This window comes from Ambystoma mexicanum, chromosome 6q (assembly GCF_040938575.1).
Source record: "Ambystoma mexicanum isolate Mex_15411 chromosome 6q, UKY_AmexF1_1, whole genome shotgun sequence".
In the NCBI taxonomy this organism is placed as follows: Eukaryota; Metazoa; Chordata; class Amphibia; order Caudata; family Ambystomatidae; genus Ambystoma; species Ambystoma mexicanum.
In genome coordinates, this window is record NC_090937.1 from 714,368,646 (window position 1) to 714,389,259 (window position 20,614).

A 20,614-nucleotide genomic window follows, 5' to 3' on the forward strand; every position below is an offset into this window, starting at 1 on the left:
TGGTAGAGGAGGTAGCTACCAGAGCGGTGAAATTGCAGGATAAGCGTGCCTGGAATCACCTACACGACGTGAAGATCTACAAACTCCAGACCCGACCTAGCGTTAACGACAGGGCCATTGGAAGAGCAACGACAGCAACAGAATCGGCTACGGAGAAGGAAAAGTCGGCCACAGCTGATGACAGTAGTGTCACCACACATGATCACCCCCCAGATTCCCCAGAGGCAACTACTGAAATAGACACTGGACGCTTGCCCACAGCCCATCCCATGGTCACAAGATCGCAAAGTAAACAAACTTCTGCCAATTGAGCCCCAACCCCCTCCCCTCTAAGGTCACCCCCGATTGAAGGACATTGTATTGTGCACACACACACATGTAAAACACTTGTATGTTTTCTCTTTTCTTCTCTCGCACATGCAGGTACCATGTATAATTGTATTGTTAAGAAAATAAGTAACTAACAGTGTACTGTGCCCAGGAGTAGATGCTGCCCACGGATGATAGCACCCCTGAAGCCCTATCACACCAATTTGTATATCACATAAGAAGGCCAAAGTACCTGAAAAGAAGGAAGGTACGCGTATATTACACCGCATTTATTTTGGCCATAGAACAATCATTTCCCCATCTTCACCAGCACTTACCTGCGCTAAGAGATAGATCACCAAGGTTAGCGTGGGAACAGCTCTTCGCCTGGGCACTGAACGATTACTTGATAGGGAGAGCTTAATAACAACCACTAACAATAATAACAAGCATATTGAGGATTTTCAGGCGGGCACCTTTAACATCGCAAGAATAAGCTGCCGGACTGCAGCAAGGTAAGAGCAAATGCCGGTGAGACTAGCTTTTGTAATACAAATGATAGGAGTATTGGTTATCACTGGTCTATTGGCTGCCTCTGTATGGCAGAAAAATTATGCTGTCAATATTATGGCTGCACCCAAACCTAACATACCCCCTCCCACGGCTGCAACAGGTATGACGTCAGGTGGTACTAGCAACCCTCCGCATAAAGGAGGTAGAGTTAAACGCAGCACATATACAGATAAGGGTATTGATAATTACATAACAGATTCAGCACATGTCTCAAACAACATGTGTTACCAGCACATGACCCAAATTGGTAAGCAGACAACAGAAGATAGCTGTTATGTTTGCTCATTGATCCCATACGCCATGAGCGCTTCTCGGACATTCGTCGCCACAGAAATACAAGAAAAGACAGCGCGATGTATAGTATATCTGGCACTATTCCAAACGAGAGGACGGTTTCAAGGAACGGTGGTGAGAATGCAGTGGAAAACAAGAGACACATACCCATACGAAAACAATTTCCTCAAGTCATATTTGAGTTACCATAAGAGCAGTTTACATGCTGAAGCGTTCAGATACATGACAAGTGCTCCTGAAAAGGGAGAAACGAAGAAAGTAACCCTGCAATACCTACCATGTGATTGGTACGCCACTGAAGTTCCTGGTATACAAGGCTGTTGGGAAAGGCCACTGATAACAATAACAGGGAAGGTATACATGAACAATGAATGGGAAATAGGAGTGGTCGGTAGCAACATGATAACAAGAGAAAATATTACCACCATACAGGAACACAACGACAGATGTTGGACGACATGGGGCAAATACGTACCCATGCTGACATGGATGGAGAAGGATGAAGACCCAATGAGCATACTACCACTGACCGCGCCCAAGTTATGCTACCGACACAGAGGAGATGTGGAGGTGGGATACAACACCAACTGTGGAAGCGTGTTAGAATTACCAGAGGGGGGTGCTGGAATGGCAGTGATAATGGATCACTATTGGGCCTGCGGAAATGAGGCATATCACACCCTGCCCCCGTTGTGGAATGGTATATGCACAATGGTACACATCAATGTACCATCGCTAGTGGTGCCCCAAAAACATGTGAACATGGTCAATTTCCCCAAAATGGATGAAGGGAACAAGAGGAAGAAGAGATCCGTACAATCACAGGAGGGTGAGAACAACAACAACAACAACAATGTCCTAAAAAGGAAAAAGAGACAAGGAGAACCCCTGACAGGAAACTACCTGTGGGGAAGGTTGGAAACAGCACTCACTTCTATCCCACCAGAACACAGGTTATTTAGCAGGGCTGCTATGTTCTTCTCGTCAATAATACACCCTGGACTACAAGCTTATGCAAACGCTAAATGGCTCCAGATCACCCGATGGGAACTAATGATGACGATTAATTCAACAGTAAACGGATTCAATGCAATAAAAGAGGAAGTGCGAGCGGTGAGAATGGTAGCACTACAGAACAGATATGTATTGGATCTCCTCACAGCGATGGAGGGAGGAGTTTGTGCAAAGATAGGACAACCATGCTGCACATGTATTACTGCTAACAATGCAGATAATGGTACACTTACCGAAGCAGTATCACAACTGGCCCAGATGCACTCCAAGATGATGGAAGAAAGTAAAGGAGTAAAGAAGGATGATAGCTGGTTTTCATTGTTATGGTCATGGATGCCATCATGGCTGTCGGACGGGCTGAAGATAATAGTTGGATGCATAATACTGGCCGCAGCTGTATTGATTGTAATAAGGTTTTGGAAGGCCAGGAAGGCACGCACTACAGACGAAATGATCGAAATGGTCGGCATCCACCCCTTGATGCCAACTGACGATGACAAGCACACAGACGTGATAATAAAGGAAAGAGAGAAACTGCGCAAACAGATCATCACCAATCACTTAGACCCACCATCCGTAAAGCTTGAGAACCCAAGAAACCCGAGGAGCTATATCGGAAGATGGGTATACAGCAAACCGGGAGGGAGCTGTGTATACATGTACTGGTCATTTGAAGACCATGTCAACCACTATGGACTCCTGGGAGGAGTGACCAAAATATGGAGAGTAAGAGGAGATAAAGAAAAAGATATGTTTGTGGTTGACAAGTCGACCAGAGGGGGGACTGAAGTGGGAGAATGGGAGAAAAAGCTCCCCCCAATCTCCTCGCGACCATGGCCCAGAGGATCGCGGCCTAGACACCCACCACGAGATGAATTTGTCTATCTACCAGACGACCAAATACCCTGGTTCAAGAACATACGGATATGCCCACCAGCCTGCCCACCAGCCTGCCCTACTCAAGCCGACACCTGCGGCATGGATGAACTCGACTAAGATGTCAACAACAAGCACTCACATCGTTAGAGATGCCATGACGACATAGCCAACTGCCAAGAACACACGTGCCACCATGCACACTGGACACTCACGCACCAATCCACACGAAGAATATTATCAGTGCTATGATGTAGGTGACGGATACACCCACTGACGCGCATCCTTATTATTTTTCACATAGGTTTTCCGTAATGCAGAAACGCAAGACGCATAAAGCACTCGCGTATACGCTTGCTGACGCTTCTCCCAACCCTTGCATCGTGATGAAAATATAACGAAGACGTAATACTGCCTATGAAGCCATGTCGCACCACAACACAGGTGCCGTGCATTACACCTCCCTACCTATGAACCAGGCCCAAGTAGGCCGCAAGCAAGAGCCGCCATGAACACTGAATGAGCAAGAGTACAAGTGCTGATCACGCAGAACGAGCCCAGCGAGAGCTGAAAGCCAAGGGAGCGATGTTGCAACTCGTATGCTACCAGCCGACGCCAAGGTCACACCTGTAAGCAAAGCCAAGCACGCAGAAGCAAAATACAACTTTAAATGTGCAGAATTCTGCCCCAGCCACGGGCTCCCCTCACGTGACCAAGCCAACCTGACAAGGTGCCAGACCCACGAGGGAGAGGTCGCCTGGGTCCCACGTCTGGGACACAGGCTGCAACAATGAAATGACCCAATGGACACCTACAGCGATGGGAATGGTCTGCTCTCAAGCCTATGAGCAAATCCGCACATTGTCTGCACGAACACATAGTTACATATTGTTGCTAGTGACAGGTACACCGCGAGCTGGGAACAACGATGGTCCCAGGCTGGGGGGCTCGCGGGTGGACCAATCAGAACATGGGGGCACTCATCACTGACGCCACTAACATTAGCCAATCATTAGGGGTCTTTGTGTAACAATTTTCAAGTATCTAATAGAAGGGACAACCCAAGTATACCACCTGACTCATCCTCAACCACTAATACTGTTCTCTATATGTATGCTATTCTAACCCTACCACTCGAGGAACCAATCCAGAGTGGCGATAGGTTTTTCGCTAACTTTCCCAGGTGACGCAAGTAGCGCGTCATACTGAGGCAAAAAGGGCCTGCGAGCCCCACGAATTTTGAGAGTCTGGACGGATGCGTACGATCCTAGACCCATCCCTGCCGTTGTTTAATAAACAGCAGAACCACCTTGCTTCTTGCGTGTGTCTCATACTCATTTTGGGGAACAGGGGAGGAGTTGGGGCCTCCCAGCCCGGAGGTCCGCGGACGGCCCAGCCGACCCTGGGATAATCACCCCGACACAACCTTGAAACAAGCCCTATGCCAAGGTCCCATTTTAAAGGTGGCAGACCTTTTCAAAGAATTAATCCTCCAGACTGATTCTTCCTTACTGGAATTAGGAGCAGTTCTCTCACAAAATCATGATGGTTTCGAACACCCAAGTAGAAAGCTCTTTCCCAGAGAAAAGAACTACTCAGTCATCGAGTTAGAGGCTTTGGCCATGAAATGGGCAGTGACTCATCTAAAGTATTAGCTTCTGGGGCATAGGTTTTGTCTAATAACAAATCATTCTCCTCCCGGTGGAAAGTTCAGGGACAACATCTTTGTTTTGGAAGCAAGACAACTCATAGCAACACAGGTTCGAATCCCGGTCTCGCGCTTAGAAACCTGTTTCTGGTATTAAGCACATTATAAAAGAACAATTATAATAATAATGTTATAATTAGTATGGATCAGTCAAAGGAAGGAATCCAACCCTCGGGTAATGCAGTGGTTTCTGGACCTTCAATCTTATTGTGTCACAGTGGAACGCCGGAAGGGTCGAGAGCAAGGTGATGTACACTTCCTCTGCCGGTTTCCATGTGAAGGACCCCAGTCCAACCCACATTGGGGAAGGTTTTGTGAGAAGCCTGAGAGTATTCTCACTCTTAAACCCCCTGAATCCTATTCTCAGGTGGCAAGGGAAAGGCCATCGCTTTTGGATCCCGATTCTGGGGGTGGTGAAGCGAGGGAGGATCACCTAGATGAAGGGTCCTTTGAGACTGGGAGTGGGGTGCCCATAGGTGAGACATGGTATCCCCTTTCCCTAAATATGACCAACCTAACCCTCGCCTGACCTTTATGGGTTACTGCAGGTCCCCCTCCCCTCATGTCCACACATTTAACATTTGAAATTACTGGGACGAGAAATAGGAGACTCAGAGTAATGCACACTACCCCTTAATTTTACCACTCTGCTACTGAGACGACTGAAGATGCCTGCAAAGTATGGTGAGAGTTAGACATGGCCCCTTAATCATGGTCAGGCAAGTCTAATTAGGCATCCACACCTACAGCCTGTCATTCAATGGAAATTCCATTGATGTGAAGAGGAGGGAAACAGACAAACAAACTTCCTTTTGATCTATTGTTGCTGGTTTGACCCAACCAAACCTGTTGGTGTACACGTTTTGTTCTAAGCTACGAGACTTACCATTCCAGCACACATGGTTTCATCAGGTTAATTGTCCAGCCCTTAAACCCAGCCCTGCCAGGTCGCCGGAATCCCCCAGTCATTGAATAACAGGCTCCCATGTACTTACAGAGATTACATCTCTCCTCCACAAAAGCACCAGGCCATTAAGCAGGCCTGCCCGAAACTGCTCTCACAGTCTTCAATCTTGCAAAACCAGTTTCCTGGACAGAGTTTTACCTCGCAGATCCAAGCTTCAGTGATTCACCCAAACTCCCCACAATGAGGGGCACATGGCACACAGAATCATCTATTTGAAATATACTACATAGCTCCCAACTATCCCAAAAATCTTCCTGTGTATGTATGTTCATGCAAGTGTGTGTTATACACTACTGTGTCCCCTCATCACAATCTCCATTCACAACCTTCTATCTCGCATGCGCCTGTTTAACTCCTCGCTTCTCATTAAGGCTTAGTGGCACACCACGCATTTACATTGTATCTATAACGAAGTTGCCATTGTATTGCTATGCGCATGCAAATCTAAAAATGTATCCTCTTCCACAAATAACACTGAAAGGAACATTCATCCCGTTCACATTAACTACACTATTTTTGTGCCAATTTGCAACATTGCGTCAACATCGCCGTCACCCCAGTCCACAAAATGGCACACACAATTTAAACATCTCTCTACCCGTGGGACCTCTATCGATTACCCCAACACCTGCATATAGAATAATCATCTGGGGGGAGCCCAGGTGAACCGGGGGGAGGACCACAGGGGGGACCACAAGCTCTGTGAGCCATACTGCATGCGCATAACTAATCCTGCTTCAAAACTCCTCACAAAACTTTGGACAGAATAATTGGGAAATGGGCTATCCCAGTTAGCAAGTGATTTCTCACTTCCCTAGAACCCACCCCTCCTTCCAGGCTCAATTTCAGGTTTGGATACTGAGTGGTATTTCAGGGAAGAAATCAAACTGTTTGGATGGGGGAAAGGTGTGCCATCTTACCCTGCGTCCAATCACTCTCAAGAATAAAAAAAAACACTGACACAGCTTTCAAATGGTGGTCAAGATGGAAACTTGATTTTTCATGGTTTCAACCAGATCTCCTAAGTGTGTGCAGTCTGAGCACCACACCAGGCTGGTTCATAGGCCATTATTGGATGTCCTATCCAGCTTTCTGTTCATGCCCCACAATGTCCAGCACTCCTGTCCAGTCAATAGCAATTTTATTTATTTTTTTATTGCTTTTTTTATAACGCACCTAATACCATACCTGAGTTTGGTTTCTGAGTGCGGATCCGGGATTCGAACCTCTGTTGCTCTGCGTGGTCTTACTTCCTTTGCCTTTCTTATCTAGATGCTATACATATACCCAGTCATAGGAAAAATGTCTCAGAGCATAGATTGTACTGTATGATGGGGAGACAAAAATCATGCACAGCACCACCATGCTGCCTGATGGCTTCTTCAGACCGCCATCTTCAGGCACAGTAAGCACGAAATTCCTAACAAAAAACGAAGGCAGGGATAAACACATACAGCAGATTACACTAAAAGAGTGCATATCAATGAGGCTTTCTGAAGTGCGAAGCTAGCAGGGATTCAATGGGCAGCTGTGCAAAAAGAGCACAGAGTTATAGGATACACTAAGATCGATACAACTGGAAGAATACAAAACTAAGGGGGGTTGTTAGAATGCTATGGAGAGAGTGGATACAGAGAGTACAGGTTGGGATGGGAAAGGGGGGGGGCTAGTCGCGGTGGGGAGAGTGCTGTATATTATTGACCTTTGTATGTTCTTTGAAGAGATGGGTCTTCAGCTCTTTTCTAAACTGCAGGAGAGGTGGCAGCTCTGATGTCAAGTGGAATGTTGATCCCTATATGCAAGCGACAGTGATTTATTTATTTATTCGTATTTTTAAAGCGCACAACAGCCCAATGTCATCGTGGCGCTGTTTCATGTATAAATTGCTGGTTACAAAGGAAAGGCTTAGTAGTTACATTGATATTTGCATTTTACGGTTCATCTTGGAGTTACATTGGTAGGTGTGCCGTGAGTTACTTGGATGCAGGTCTAATATATCAATATTCATAGACAGTGATGCCGGGGAAAGCCAATCGCTTACACACCAGTCACTCACCTTCTATTTCTTTAGATCTGGCAACCAGAAAAAGATCATTTTGGGTTTTGGGGAAGAATTCCTGAAACCAAAAACAAACAAAGTGAAACAAACTTTACATGTCGTGTATTTAAGACAGCCAACAGCATGTCTCACTCACCTTCCAAGTCCAGACTAGTCAGTTGTCCAAGGCAACTTACTTTGAGGCGTGAGAAGGTGCTTTTCCAGAAAGCTGCCTCAGAAGCACAATGCCAGATTTTCAGATGACGGGTACACAAAAATACCTTTGCCCATTGAAGGGAAAATACATCCTGAGGGTTGCATGATGGCTGCCACCCAGTGTCTCTCTTTAACCTAGGGAAAAAGCTATGATATCTCCCTTGCCCACCTAGTAGGAGCTCCACTTCAAAGCCGAGGGAGATGACAACCAGAATGAAAGTCTTGTTGCGAACACCCCCTGAAACAATTGGTCACATTGTTTGCTGCACCACACAAAGACAGACATTTAGCCAACCAGGTTTTTCTTTTAATTAGAATACAGTATATTATACTTCCAAACCAGTTACACTAGAAATTGGCAATGCAACATAAGATGCAAAGGAGGAATATATCAGTTACTGTCAAAATAACCCTGTACAGCCTTAGAATGCAAAAAGCTTTATACAATACAAATCTTCAGCGATAATGTACACAAACTGTCAGCTCTTGGAATCACATACAATAATCAAAGATCAGGGAGGACAGGAAGATGATAGTGCTGGGGTGTCCAGGGGGGCATACTTGCATGTGGGGAGGGTGGAGCGCGGGCCAACAAAAGTTGCTTTTCCCTTAACTCTATCGAGAGTGGGTTGGGGGGTGGGGTACAAAAGGGGATTTGAGGGACAAGTTGGTGCGACTTACAATTGTAATATGAAAGAAATCTGTGTTTTTAAGTTGATGTTCTATCTTGGGTGCAATTGTAATGAACTGGTATCCGCTCGGTTACCCAAAATCCTCGGGCTGCCAATGGCATGCACAGATGGCTGCATGTAAACATGATAGAGGGGTTCTTTGATTTGAAAATCCTATTCTACTGTAAGAGGGAGACACTAGGAAAATTACGGTGCCCTCGAATGGGGGGATTGTGGTTGGGGGGAGGGGGTGATGCAGCTTCACAAGAGGGTATGTAAAGAGGACATATCATCGGAGAATACGCGTCTCCAAAGTCAGCGTTCACAAACCATTGTGATAACAGATCCCACAATAATGAGGGGGGAGGGCCAAAGTTGCAGAAAGAAGAGGGCGGGAAAAATATCTAGCAAGAAAATGTGTTCTGCAGACTTGAAATGGCAAACAAATAGAACACTTTTGGAGGTTGTGTCCCACAGCTTCAGGCAATTATACATTTTCGTCAACATATACCCAACCAACAGCAAAACACAGCTCCCCTCATTCAGCAAAAAAATGACAGTTTGACAGAAACAATAATTTACCTCATGAAAGTGCTTTACGGACCTAGTCGTCCGATGACGTATATCCCTATGCCATTAGAATCTCAACAGCATACAAATCTGTTCGACCGGGAAACTAAGGCTGGTTAACAATGATTTCCCTCAACCAGGTAGTTCAACGTTCTTCTAACACTAAAACATGACTATATATTGCACAGTTTGGCGAAGAAAAAACATTCTGTTTCACAGGCTCTTTTCTCTTAGCTTCCGAATGTAATCTGGTGAGTGCGCACAAAGTGCATTCATTTCGTTTTGGTTTAAATTGGGTCATTCTTTCCCTTCTGTGACCTGTGTTTCCGCTTTTCCTACTTATCAGAGTGCAAACGACGTCCAGGTGGGCATGGGGACGTTGGTTCTCCCCGGGTGCAACTGCACATTGCCAATCATGGGTTTGCGCCCGTTTGCCTACTGCAATACCGGAGCATGCGTCCCCATACGCTTGCCATTTCTCTTGTGCAAAGTATTAGTGAACAATCCCCAGCAGGGGAGTTGCTAGTTCTGGAAAAGACCCGGGGCTACGCTGATGTCGGAACTGTTGGGACTGGGGGCTAGCTAGTCTTTTGGCTGTAGTTCCTGAGATTCTATCCGGGGCTACAACCAAAAGATCAGGGGCTATAGCCCCCTTAGCCCCCCCCTAGAAACGCCCCTGATCCCCAGAATGAGTGGCATTCTTGCACGTTTATAGTCGTGGCACTCTATTTCTGTTACTCTTCACACATCAACAGCCGCTCTGTTGGTTCATGCACGTTATTCACCCATTACGCACTGTATAGCTTGTCAAAGGTTTTCGGCAGTTGCCATTTTTCCACAATATCTCACCCTTTGAACAAATGCACAGTTACTTACAGGTAACCAAGGACCTCCTAATCAATACACTTCATAAAAATACTAACTAGCTTCGCAACTAGCCCCCCCATGCATGTCTACGGGTCAGCACGCATCCAATCCCTAGACATGCATTGGCACTCAAACCCCACGTGGGTAGAGAGCTGAGGGCAGGCATCGAACCACGTGGGTGCGGGGTGCACACTGGCAGTCATGAGCCTTAAATGGCCCGCCAATGTAAAAGCAATTTCGTGAAAATCTAAGAATAAATAGAAACACTCATTCCAAGCAGAGTCATTATGGGCCTCATTACAAGGTTGCTTGTATCCTGGTGGTATTACAGCCAGGATACCGGCACCGATAACACTGTTACTGACACTTGGTCTGGTGGAATTACCGCCAGATTACATGTGGCAGTAAGGGCAGTAAATCCCCATTCCATGGAGTCCAATACCGGTGCTGGTAATACCGGCTATTTTCGCCAGTAGGGTGGCAGGAACACCTCCAGATCCTGGCTGGAGGTAATTTCAGCCACCCCACCCGCAAACGTGTACTTTGCCTGTGCGGTAACATGCCGGTATGTGTTAATACCGGCACGTTATTACTGCACTGCCAAAGTTGCATTGAGGCCCTAAAACGTGGTCCAGTGCCGTTTGGTGGTTTATGGTTCTACAAAAGTGCCGCGGGGGTAAGCTACGGGCTGTGCATCAAAGGGGAATGAAAATTTTAAAAAGCAGGTGACCCAATGCTGTGATTCAGCAGGTGACTTCCTTGCTGGGACGGAGGTATTCTCATGCTGATCCTATGCACAAAAGAAGGGCAGAAATACCACCCCTTAAAATGCAATACAGAAATTCTTGCTATAAGGGATGGCGAATGCTCAATATCAATCTGCCTGCCCGAATGACGCCATGAAGGCTCTCCACATAAGGCACGTTCAGATCCAATTCTCTTCACTGTTGGATGAGCCACACCAAATGCCAATTCAGCTCAAACGCCGAGACAGTATTACAGAAGCGCTGCATCCATCGGTGCGCGTGCCATTTGCAAATAAACATGTCCTTTCCATGCACTTGTGCGTAAGGGCAAAGGACTGCGACTAGCGCAAACATTGCCCCTGTGGGAAAATGCAATGACGGAATTATTTTTATTTCACACGGGATTGCCTTGCTGAAAAAAACGCTACCCATTGATTTCATTGCAGAATTTTTACCACCAAGAAGTTCACCTACAGTACATTATTTAAACACAGGTACTTTCCCAAGCAGGCGGGAAAGTGGCACATTTTATTTGGGAATGGATTGGTGGTGTTAACAAAAATTGAGGTGCTGCAGAGGGCTTCCCTCTCCCCCTCCCGCATTTGCTGCTGCACTTAATTTAAAAACATTGAAAATACAACACTGAAACATCTGGGGGATGAAACAAGCGGTAGACAACACCCGGAACCTCAAAACATGCTCCTTCAATGCATGTTTCACCAGGACAAAGGACTGGGATAGGGGTCTGCAAGCTGCAGCTCTCCAAATGTTTTGGACTATGATTCCATAACATGGGTCATGCTTGCTAGACCTGATGGGAGTGGTAGTCCAAAGGATCTGCAGAACCAAAGGCAGAAGACCCCTGGATTAAACAACGTTTCCCTTCTGAGAAAATGCATCAACAGATACTTTGAACGAGGGTAATTTTTGCCCTAGTGCTAACTGCACCTGCACTGCTGCACAGTTTCTGTGATATCGTCACTGTTGTTCTGCTGATAGGACAACCCTTCACAGACACCACAGATCTTTACATTTGCATCCAATGATTTTGTTGCAAGATCCACTCCTGACTGGCCCCCGGGGGTCCTGCTGCTCTTCAAATGAATCCTGTTCATTGTCTCTAGAGCATAGATTACAAAGCAGTCAGCAAAGCAAGGACTATGCAGACAACATTAATGGTATTGCGTCCTTTTACTGACACCCGTTTTTTCGACGGGTGTTTGCCGCGGACGTTTTGCAGAAAATATCCATCTAAATGTTTTGGGGGGTGTGAAAGAGTAAATAAAGGGTTGGGGGAAGGGAAATAAAAAAACATATTTAAATTAAGGGGGTCTCGGGAGTGGAACCCCCCCCCCCAAAATAATTTCAATTCACTTTTTCGGAAAAACTGCCTCGGCAAACTACCTGTCGGAAAAAAGGGGGGTCGGCGAAATGACATGGAACCACATTAATGATACCCATTTTACATTCTGGACCTAACTTTACCAAGTTTCTAAAATCAAGCATTTAATACTCGAATCAGCTATGCCCCCTTTCCTAACAGAAGTATATTGTATTTGAGCGGGCGCATCTGCAATAAGTGGTGCACCCTTAAATAGAGAAAGTCAAATCAGGCACAAGTCCACTAAGGCCCGCTTTTCAACTACTAAAGTAGGAAGACCGTGAAGCCTGGCTTCCGTGATCCACGGCGACAAGTTGCATAGCACTTCGAATCTGACCTGTCTTTAAGCTCTACTTCAGAACCTCGATTTAGATTAGCAGAAGCACGTATCGAGCCTACTTCTTTAGAGTCTGGAGTCCACTTGTCCCACAAGGAAGGGGTACACTGTTCCCGAAAGCTCCGGCCTCTGTGGAATGCATTCTGCTAAGCTTGAATAGAGGCTTGGCCAGCATGGAAACAGGTGGATCTCCTGGCCGCCAGACCTCCTGGCCTCCAGATTTCCTGGCCTCCAGACCTCCTGGTCTCCAGAACTTCAGACCTCCTGGCCTCCAGATATCCTGGCCTCCTGCACTGGGGCAGCATTTGCGGATCTTGCTTTACACCGGCCCACTTTCTTCTGGAGCTGTTTGCTGGTTCTGGGAACCTTTAAAGGTTGCCATGATCTGCCCGACTCTAGTGAGGTTGTGATAGAAACCGATCATGCCAAGAGATTTGAAATTCGGCAGTCCAGCTATCAGAAGTCTCAGAATATAGTCACTGGGCTGATAAATGAGGAACCCCATAAACATCGAGATCAAGGGTCTTTTTCTTGGACTGTTGAAAAGAGGCTTAGAAAAGTCAGATATATGTGGCTGCACAGAGTTATTGCAGATGCCATAACCTGCCAAGCGGAGAATGCCAATTCAACTGACCATCCATTTAAAAAAAAGTCTTTTGGAATTTGGGCCAGTTTTAAATAGTAGGGTATCGCGTATCTAGAGAGAACAACTGAAAGGCTTAGCTGCGAGACACTCATGCGTGGCAAAGACATTTGCCTGCGTATTCCAAGGCGTCAATACGTTGAGCATAGGAAACCGCCAACTTTGCGCGGCACCCTTTGGAATAGTGAGAGGCCAAAAAGAAGTGAGCAGTTAAGATAAGAATGATAAGGGTCGCTGATGTTTGATGCTATCTAAAAAGTGTTGGCCATGGGCCTTTGTTCTTAGTGTACACAATGCGACAGACATCAGACTATGCCCCCTCATTTATTAAAAAGCGCATTCAGTCTCGCCTGGCAATATTTCCATCGGATCAGCATCATGAACTAGAGAGTTGTGCTGCCCTCTCCATGGTGGACATGAAGCTGCTTCTAAAGGAGGGATGGTCTGAAAGCCTTTGATTGGTTCTTGCACGTGATACTTGCAGGCCACAACACTGAAATAGAGATTTGCTATGACTAAATACTGCATGTTGGGCTTGATCCTGAGTTAAGACACTTGCATTTCTTATCAGGTCCCCTTTCTTGTAGTTACTGGTGCCTACATAACTGGCTGTGTTGAGGTAATACCAAATGAATCATCTTTTATAGAGCCCGCTATTTCTGTGGCTGGCACGGCATGAGTTCCATGGAATGTTTGCTCTCATGAAATGAGTCAAGGAAGCGGAAGTCGTGGTGCTTCTGGAGATCCTCCCAAGGAGATAATTCCATGGCTGAGCTCCACTGATGCGGCCGTGGGTGCCGAGGTTTGACAGAAGCAGCTTGAACTTTTTGCATAAAGTTTCTCTAAGTTTGTGAAATATCTGGAGCTTGCACTTGCTCGGTGTTAATTACCATCTCAAACATGGATGGTGGCTAGATAGACATTTTGCCACTGGAATAATCGAGTCAAGCATATGAAAGGAGTAAAATGTTAAGGAAAGAACAAGGAGCGGGGCCTGGGGGGAGGCAGGAGGCCTAGATTTCAACAGTGTACCTCCATACCGGAGAAGCATGCATGCGATGCATGCCCAGACAGCATAATATATGGCCTAGTAATGAGAGGACTCACCTTTGCATGGTCAAATCCGGCATATGCATGTCTCAAAGGGTATACATGGCATGCTTACATGTTTGAGAGTGGATGCATTGAAGGTAATGAACAAAGTATCCCCTCTGGGATGAGCAAGATGGCCGACTATAATGCTGATATTGTGGCTCGCCAGTTGTTTCTTCACATTCGACAGTGACAAAGTGGTGTGTAGTTCTGAAGTCAAAAAGATATGCCTTGTTTCCCTGGGGAGTATTCTGCACCTATGCTCGGTTCTTCTTAATCGACAGACGAGACCTTACTGACTGGAGTCATGCCTGGTCCCAAGTCGCTGCTGCCTAGAACCAGGCCTTGATGACGATGATGACTGCACGAGCAGCCAGCGACCTCTGGAGTCAGTGGATCTCTTTTGAACCTATGTTGTAGATGAGGCATTAAAGCCAGTTTAATGAGCACTCCACAGAGCCCAGCTTGCAGTTTAATTACCATACGTATATCTGAAATGAAAGGGCAGGAGGATTGTAGAGCAGGGGTGCAGAGTTGTCCTCCACAAACTGCATCCCAGGGAAGGTGAAGGTCTATGGCCAGGTAAACCTAAGGACACCATTTTCTTATTTTTAAATGAATGTCCAGCAAGGAGTGAGACCTCCCAAGGCCTCACAAAGGAGAAGACCACTGCAAAAGCTGAAACAGTCACAATGGTCATCAGCCTTCGGGCCACATCCTCACTGATGTAAAAGGTAGGAACTGGAGGGCTGGCGGCAGCCGGGGCCTATTCTGGAACCCACTAACGACCTAGGAGAGTCCTTCATTCACACCACTGCTGCCTCTGCACTGAAGGATCGGGGCACCTGGCTTTTTTGGCCATCAATGTTCCCCGTACATTAGAGGAACGCAAAGGCACGAAGGATATGAGGAAGGGGCAGAGGCTTCAGGTGGAGCCAGAGGTGGGGCTGAGTATCTTGCTCTCTTTTGGCTCGAATTCCAGCAGTTTGGTAAAGTCCACCGTTTCACAACCTTCTTCGGAATAAAATCACGTCTACCAGCAAGTGCTTGCATGCAGGGGCACAGCGCAGAGTTCTCTCTGAGCCTCAGATTTGTGCCCTACCGCTGCACAAATTGTACCCCAAATGAGTTGAAATTCTATTAAACGCAACGACTGGAGTTTTCGGTGTCAAGAAGAACTGTAGCTGCTGCTTCCAGAAAAAGAATAACTCAAGGGTTTGCACGAAATGTTACTTTCGTTAGAAATGTGGTCTTATTGGATATTCTGTCAAGCAGACCATCTCTGAGAGGTTCCAAAAATTGGGAACCAAGCCTGCTAAGCAGCTAATATGGAGTTTTGGGCTACCTCTCCGGAGATGCATTGGAACGAAGGTTAGCAATTTTACCTCACTTTTCTGGTAGTTGGTTTCATGAAACCGGAAGAGGCTGTTTCTGTTTAGCTTTAGGGGAACTGTCTCCCGTGAGCCTCTGTACTTGCTAGTTGGTCCACTGAGAACCAATCTTAAGGGCGTGTCATTTTAGATCAGTCTATAATGCGTAGAAGCATCTACTTTCCCTTCCCAGCAAGAGTAGTGCCTTTGCGGTTTACTGTTTTATTGAAAAGGATTTCTTTTTATTTTTTTAAAAATACCTACAATGTTAAATTACTGTTTTGCCATTGTAAAATGTGACCTTTTTTAAGATGGAGTTAATCGTCGAAATAACGTTTTACCTACCTACCCCCCATTTTGGAGCTCCAGGCTACTTGAAAGGCAAATGCTACGGAATGAAATGCATGCGATATTATCACCCTTCACAAAGCAATGCTTCTTATCGCCCTGAAGTTGAAAGAAACATCAAACAGCAGCGCAGGTTCCACGGCTCTGCCTTCTGATCCGGGGTGGAAGGACCTAGCCTGGTGTTAGCCTGCTTAGAAGTGCTTTATAAACCATTGTTTGATAGGGAAGCAGTGTCTTCACATAAGTTGGCTCCCAGTGCTGCCTCAATTTACAGCTTCATTTAGAGCGTTATACGAAGAAAAGGGCTCGTATGCAAAACTTTCCCAAGGAGGCTTTGCTCCCGGCTCCAAATCGAAATGATCCAGCACAAAACTGTGCAACAAAGCATACATTTCGACTATCGTCTCTAGTGAATACAACTACAAACTGCCCTTGCTGTGTCAGTCTCAGTGGAGAAATGCAAGACAGTTGCCTGCCTGGCATGATGCCCGCACATATAACTGAATGCCTTCTGGGGGTTGTATATGATGATCCCGTAAACCTGCAGGCAGTGGCTGAGAAGCTTGAGGACTCCGTAGAATAGGCACCCATAAGCAATGCTGAGAGCACCTCATTCAAGATTTTTGGGCCTGTTTGTGAGTTTGTTGGTATCTCCACCAAACAGATTTACTCTTACCACCACTTAGCCTGGCGGAATTACCGACAGATTACAAGTGGCGGTATGGCAGTGTTAGTCCCCATTTATGTGGTCCATAGGCCTCCATGCGATTTCAGCAGAATTCCCCCTGATGGTAATTCCACTGAAATTGGCGTTTTTTTGGTGGTAAGATGGCAGAATCCCCTCCAGCATTTTTCTGGAGGCTTTTCCTCCACTTTACCTCCAAACCCATAGTTTGGCGGTGCAGTAATGCAGCAGTCATGCAGTGGTAATTCGGCTACTACTGCATTTCCACCATTTTTGGCCACACCGTCGAACTCATAATGAGGCCCAACTTGTTATCCTGGGCTGCAAGGTAAGGGCGCCCTGGTCCAGCGCATTAATTGACAATCCTTGGGTTTCTACCGGGAGACTGCTGTGCTCCTCCCGGTAGCAAGCCAAGAGGCTGCGCTTTGAAGGATGCTGCTATTTCTACACTGACACATTTTAGGGGCGGCACCCAATCATTCCAACACCATGGTGCTTTTTAGACACAGCGAGGTGAACTCCATACCACACGCTACACTACACAGATACTAATATAATCTGAGGAAACGATTGTCGTTGAGTCGGTAGGGATGACCCCACACACACAGGTCAATTTTACGGAAACATTGAAATGGTACAGTGCGATATTGCATGACACAGGCACTGGGAAAAACGTTCCTGGTACGAAAATGCATGGAATCAATCGACTTTTGCACTAGGGAAAATGCTGCCCCAGGGAAAACACCAGTGCAAAATGGCGGTGCACCAGTGAACTGTTTCTGTAATACCCATCTTTCCATGTTATCGCCCTCCGCCCTTGGCCTGGTAAATGCAAGCATATCTTTCATTTAACATAACATCTCAGTTCCAATCACAGACAGCCTTATGCTTTTTCTTCCTCATTCCAAGAGTTGAAAAGCAGAAGTAAAATTCTCCCAGTCAACTTAAGTAAATCACGGAAAACAATAATTTAAGAACACATACCCACATGACAATTTAGTGTGTTCTATAAAATGCATACAAAAAATCCCAAGCGGTATCAAATACCTTCACTGGAAAACAGGTTGTGTTCAGAAGGAGGGCCTCTCTCTGTGACCTGCTGCCCGCTGCCCACTGGAGAAGTCTCTCGGAAAGAAAACACACACTACCCTTTAGCTTCCCACTTCCGTCTGAAATGTACATAATGCTGTGACGCAGCAATAAAGTGCTAAGACAAAGGTTGCCATGTTCAGGACATGAAGTAACAGCTTTAACCATGAGTGGGCGGTCCCAAAACTGACATCCAAAGTTCGATCAGGAGTGGAAAGGTGCTTCGAAGGATAGGATCAAAACTAGATCGCCCAGAGCAGTGAGGGCGGGACGAAGATCGCATCACTGCATATGTAAAGACCATCTTGTGGGATTCTGTCTATCTCTGATCAGAGTGAGTGTATTAATGCCCATGCCCCATTTTCTTAAGTGCACAGAGCTTCATTGTCTGATACTTCTGCTTTTTATGATTTTCGAGAGTGGGAAAAACAGTATGGTTTCGACTAGGCCGCACCGTGCAAAACACGCTCTGTCTCATTTTTTATCTGGGCAGTCATATACATATCTTGCCTCCTTTTCTAATCCCTTAGGTTGGGTAATTTTCTAAATGATTACGTTTTGGACAGGGGAGTTGCTAGGTCTGGAAAAGATCAGGGGCTAGGCTAATGTCAGGACTGGCGGGATTCGGGCTAGCTATAGCCTTTTTGGTGTAGTCCCTGAGCTTCTATCCTGGGCTACAACCAAAAGACCTGGGGCTAAAGCCTCCTTACCCCCTCCCCCAGCAACACCTCTGGTTTTGGATACAATGGTAAACCCCTTTTTATGACAACCTATACCGTGGAGGCTGACGAGCTCTGCGTGCGATGGCCTATGTGTTCAGGGGCCAGAGGGGAAGGCAAGTGACAGAAGTAAGAGTAGACATGGCTACCATGGATGAGGAACATCAACACCTTCTCAAATCGAACAAATGATCAGTGAAAAGTATAGAACTGGCACAGATATCAAAAAGGAGGCAATACAAGGCTGGGCACATGAAACCTTGTACCCCACTTTGCTGACCTTTTCTTACGTGCTGGCACTATGATTAAAGTCCCCAAAATTACTGGTCGAAGGAAATTTCTGCACTCAGGCTAGCTAATGAGACCGCTGGTGCAAGGCAATCAGATGTTCTGCATTGAGGTATTTGAGGAAAGGGCTTGGACATGGAGGTGGCCAATTCCAAGAATCGGGATGTCTTCCGGAAAGCTGGGTGTTGCGGGAGGAGAAGGGATTCACCAGGACTTCTTAAGTCGGTGCCACTAGCTATCCTTTAAAAGGTTCACTGACATAAAAGGGTAGCTTTACAGGGCCAGAGGAGAGGAGTAAGTACCCTGTGGATGTAGCAATATGCAGCAGCTTACACGCTGAAGAATTCAATAAGCAGCTTTCATGTGAATGCAATAAGTACTATACACACACGTCTAACCTTACCAATGATATACAGTACAAATGTTCCAACCATTTCAATAGTTTTTGCGGCAATGTACACCTGCAGTGTACTTGGCACAAGAAAGTCTCTGCGGTTAAACAGTCTCAGCTCTTTCTGTTAGTCCAAGGTAGGCGAGGAAGGAGTGCTTTGAGGAGGCTGTCCCGGGAGGTGCAGTCTGAGGTCTGGGTGGGTGGAATGTGAGATCAAAGTGGTCATTGGGGAAGAGCATGGTTAAGGGAATGAGGTGGGCGTAGTCAGCATTCCGAAAGGAATCAAAGCGCAGAGAGCTTCCGTTCATGGCCAAGGCTTTAAGTGCTATGCTGGAGTCTGCTCTGCTGCCCTGCGCTGCAGATATTGCCACAGTCTGCAGCGCCTGAGAGGCAGACAGGACTGAAAGAGGCGACAGGAGGCTCCTGGAGCTGGCCACAGTCAGAAGTTGGCCAACCTCCTTGGAGTTAGAAAACTCATCCTTCTTGTCCTCCTCTGGACAGTCTCCGCTCTGGTGTTTTTTCATGTGGCGGCTGTAGACAAAAGGGTGGGTGGTCTTGAACAGGCACTCAGTGCAGCTGAAGGTCTGTCGTGGAGCATGCTTGAGCTTCTTGTGCAAGTTCAGATTGTCTTTGCGCTTGCAGCTGTAGCTGCACTGGTCACAGTGAAAGGGGCGCTCCCCGGTGTGGACGCGCACATGCTCAATCAGCTTATTGGCTGTCTTGGAGAGGTAGCCGCACTGGTCGCACTTGTAATGGTTGCCCAGGCGATGTTCTCTGATGTGCATCTCCAGCTCCAGCTGATTGGATTTCACAGTCTGGCAGATACGGCACTTGTACTCCATCTTGTAGTGCGTCCTCAAGTGGCACTCCATTGCTGCGGGTCGGTTGGTGGAGTAAATGCAGAAGGGGCATCTGCCAAAAATTAACACAACAAAAAAAGGGTATGAGACACAGATGAAAAATCAATAAGTGAAAATGACTTCAAAGTGCTTGTTGGGTATTCTGCCTTGCATAATACTGTTCACATGCGTATTAGTGTCTCAGCATAATAGCCGTCTACTCAGCATACAATACAAGCTATTAGAAAGCACACAGCTACATCAGTCAGCAATTTGGCACAAGAAATCACATTGGTTTCTGTTTTGAAATCTTACTTGAAGTTCTCCTATACTTGACAAAAGCACTGTTAAGACAGCTTGGTGGAAGGTTTTTCTTGCAAGAGACCTACAAGTCACAGTTTTGAATCCCAGCATAGCTGGGTGTCAGCCTGTCAACCTTCTGAGATCAATAAAGGTGAATACCTTTGTTTTGGGGGTAACAGTAACTCCTATTATTCAAAGTCAAAGAGACAATTCAGTTTGTGCGTTGGGCTGTCCAAATAGCCTCTTACTAAATTTTAATGTTGAAAACTTTGGTGGGCAA

At 46.3% G+C, this 20,614-nt stretch overlaps 1 protein-coding gene across 4 annotated transcripts in view; it reads right to left on the reverse strand.

Annotated features, from left to right (window-relative positions):
• Positions 1 to 8,280: 8,280 nt before the first annotated feature.
• Positions 8,281 to 20,614, reverse strand: part of ZNF827 (zinc finger protein 827) — an 883,430-nt gene continuing 871,096 nt past the window's right edge. For 2 of the 4 annotated variants that reach the window (XM_069631232.1, XM_069631231.1), the window contains one exon: positions 8,281 to 20,104. In XM_069631232.1, the coding sequence (XP_069487333.1) occupies positions 19,297 to 20,104 (808 nt within the window). In that variant the 3' untranslated portion in view covers positions 8,281 to 19,296. The remainder of the gene's footprint in view (positions 20,105 to 20,614) is intronic. The other 2 variants (XM_069631233.1, XM_069631234.1) reach the window with 2 other exon arrangements.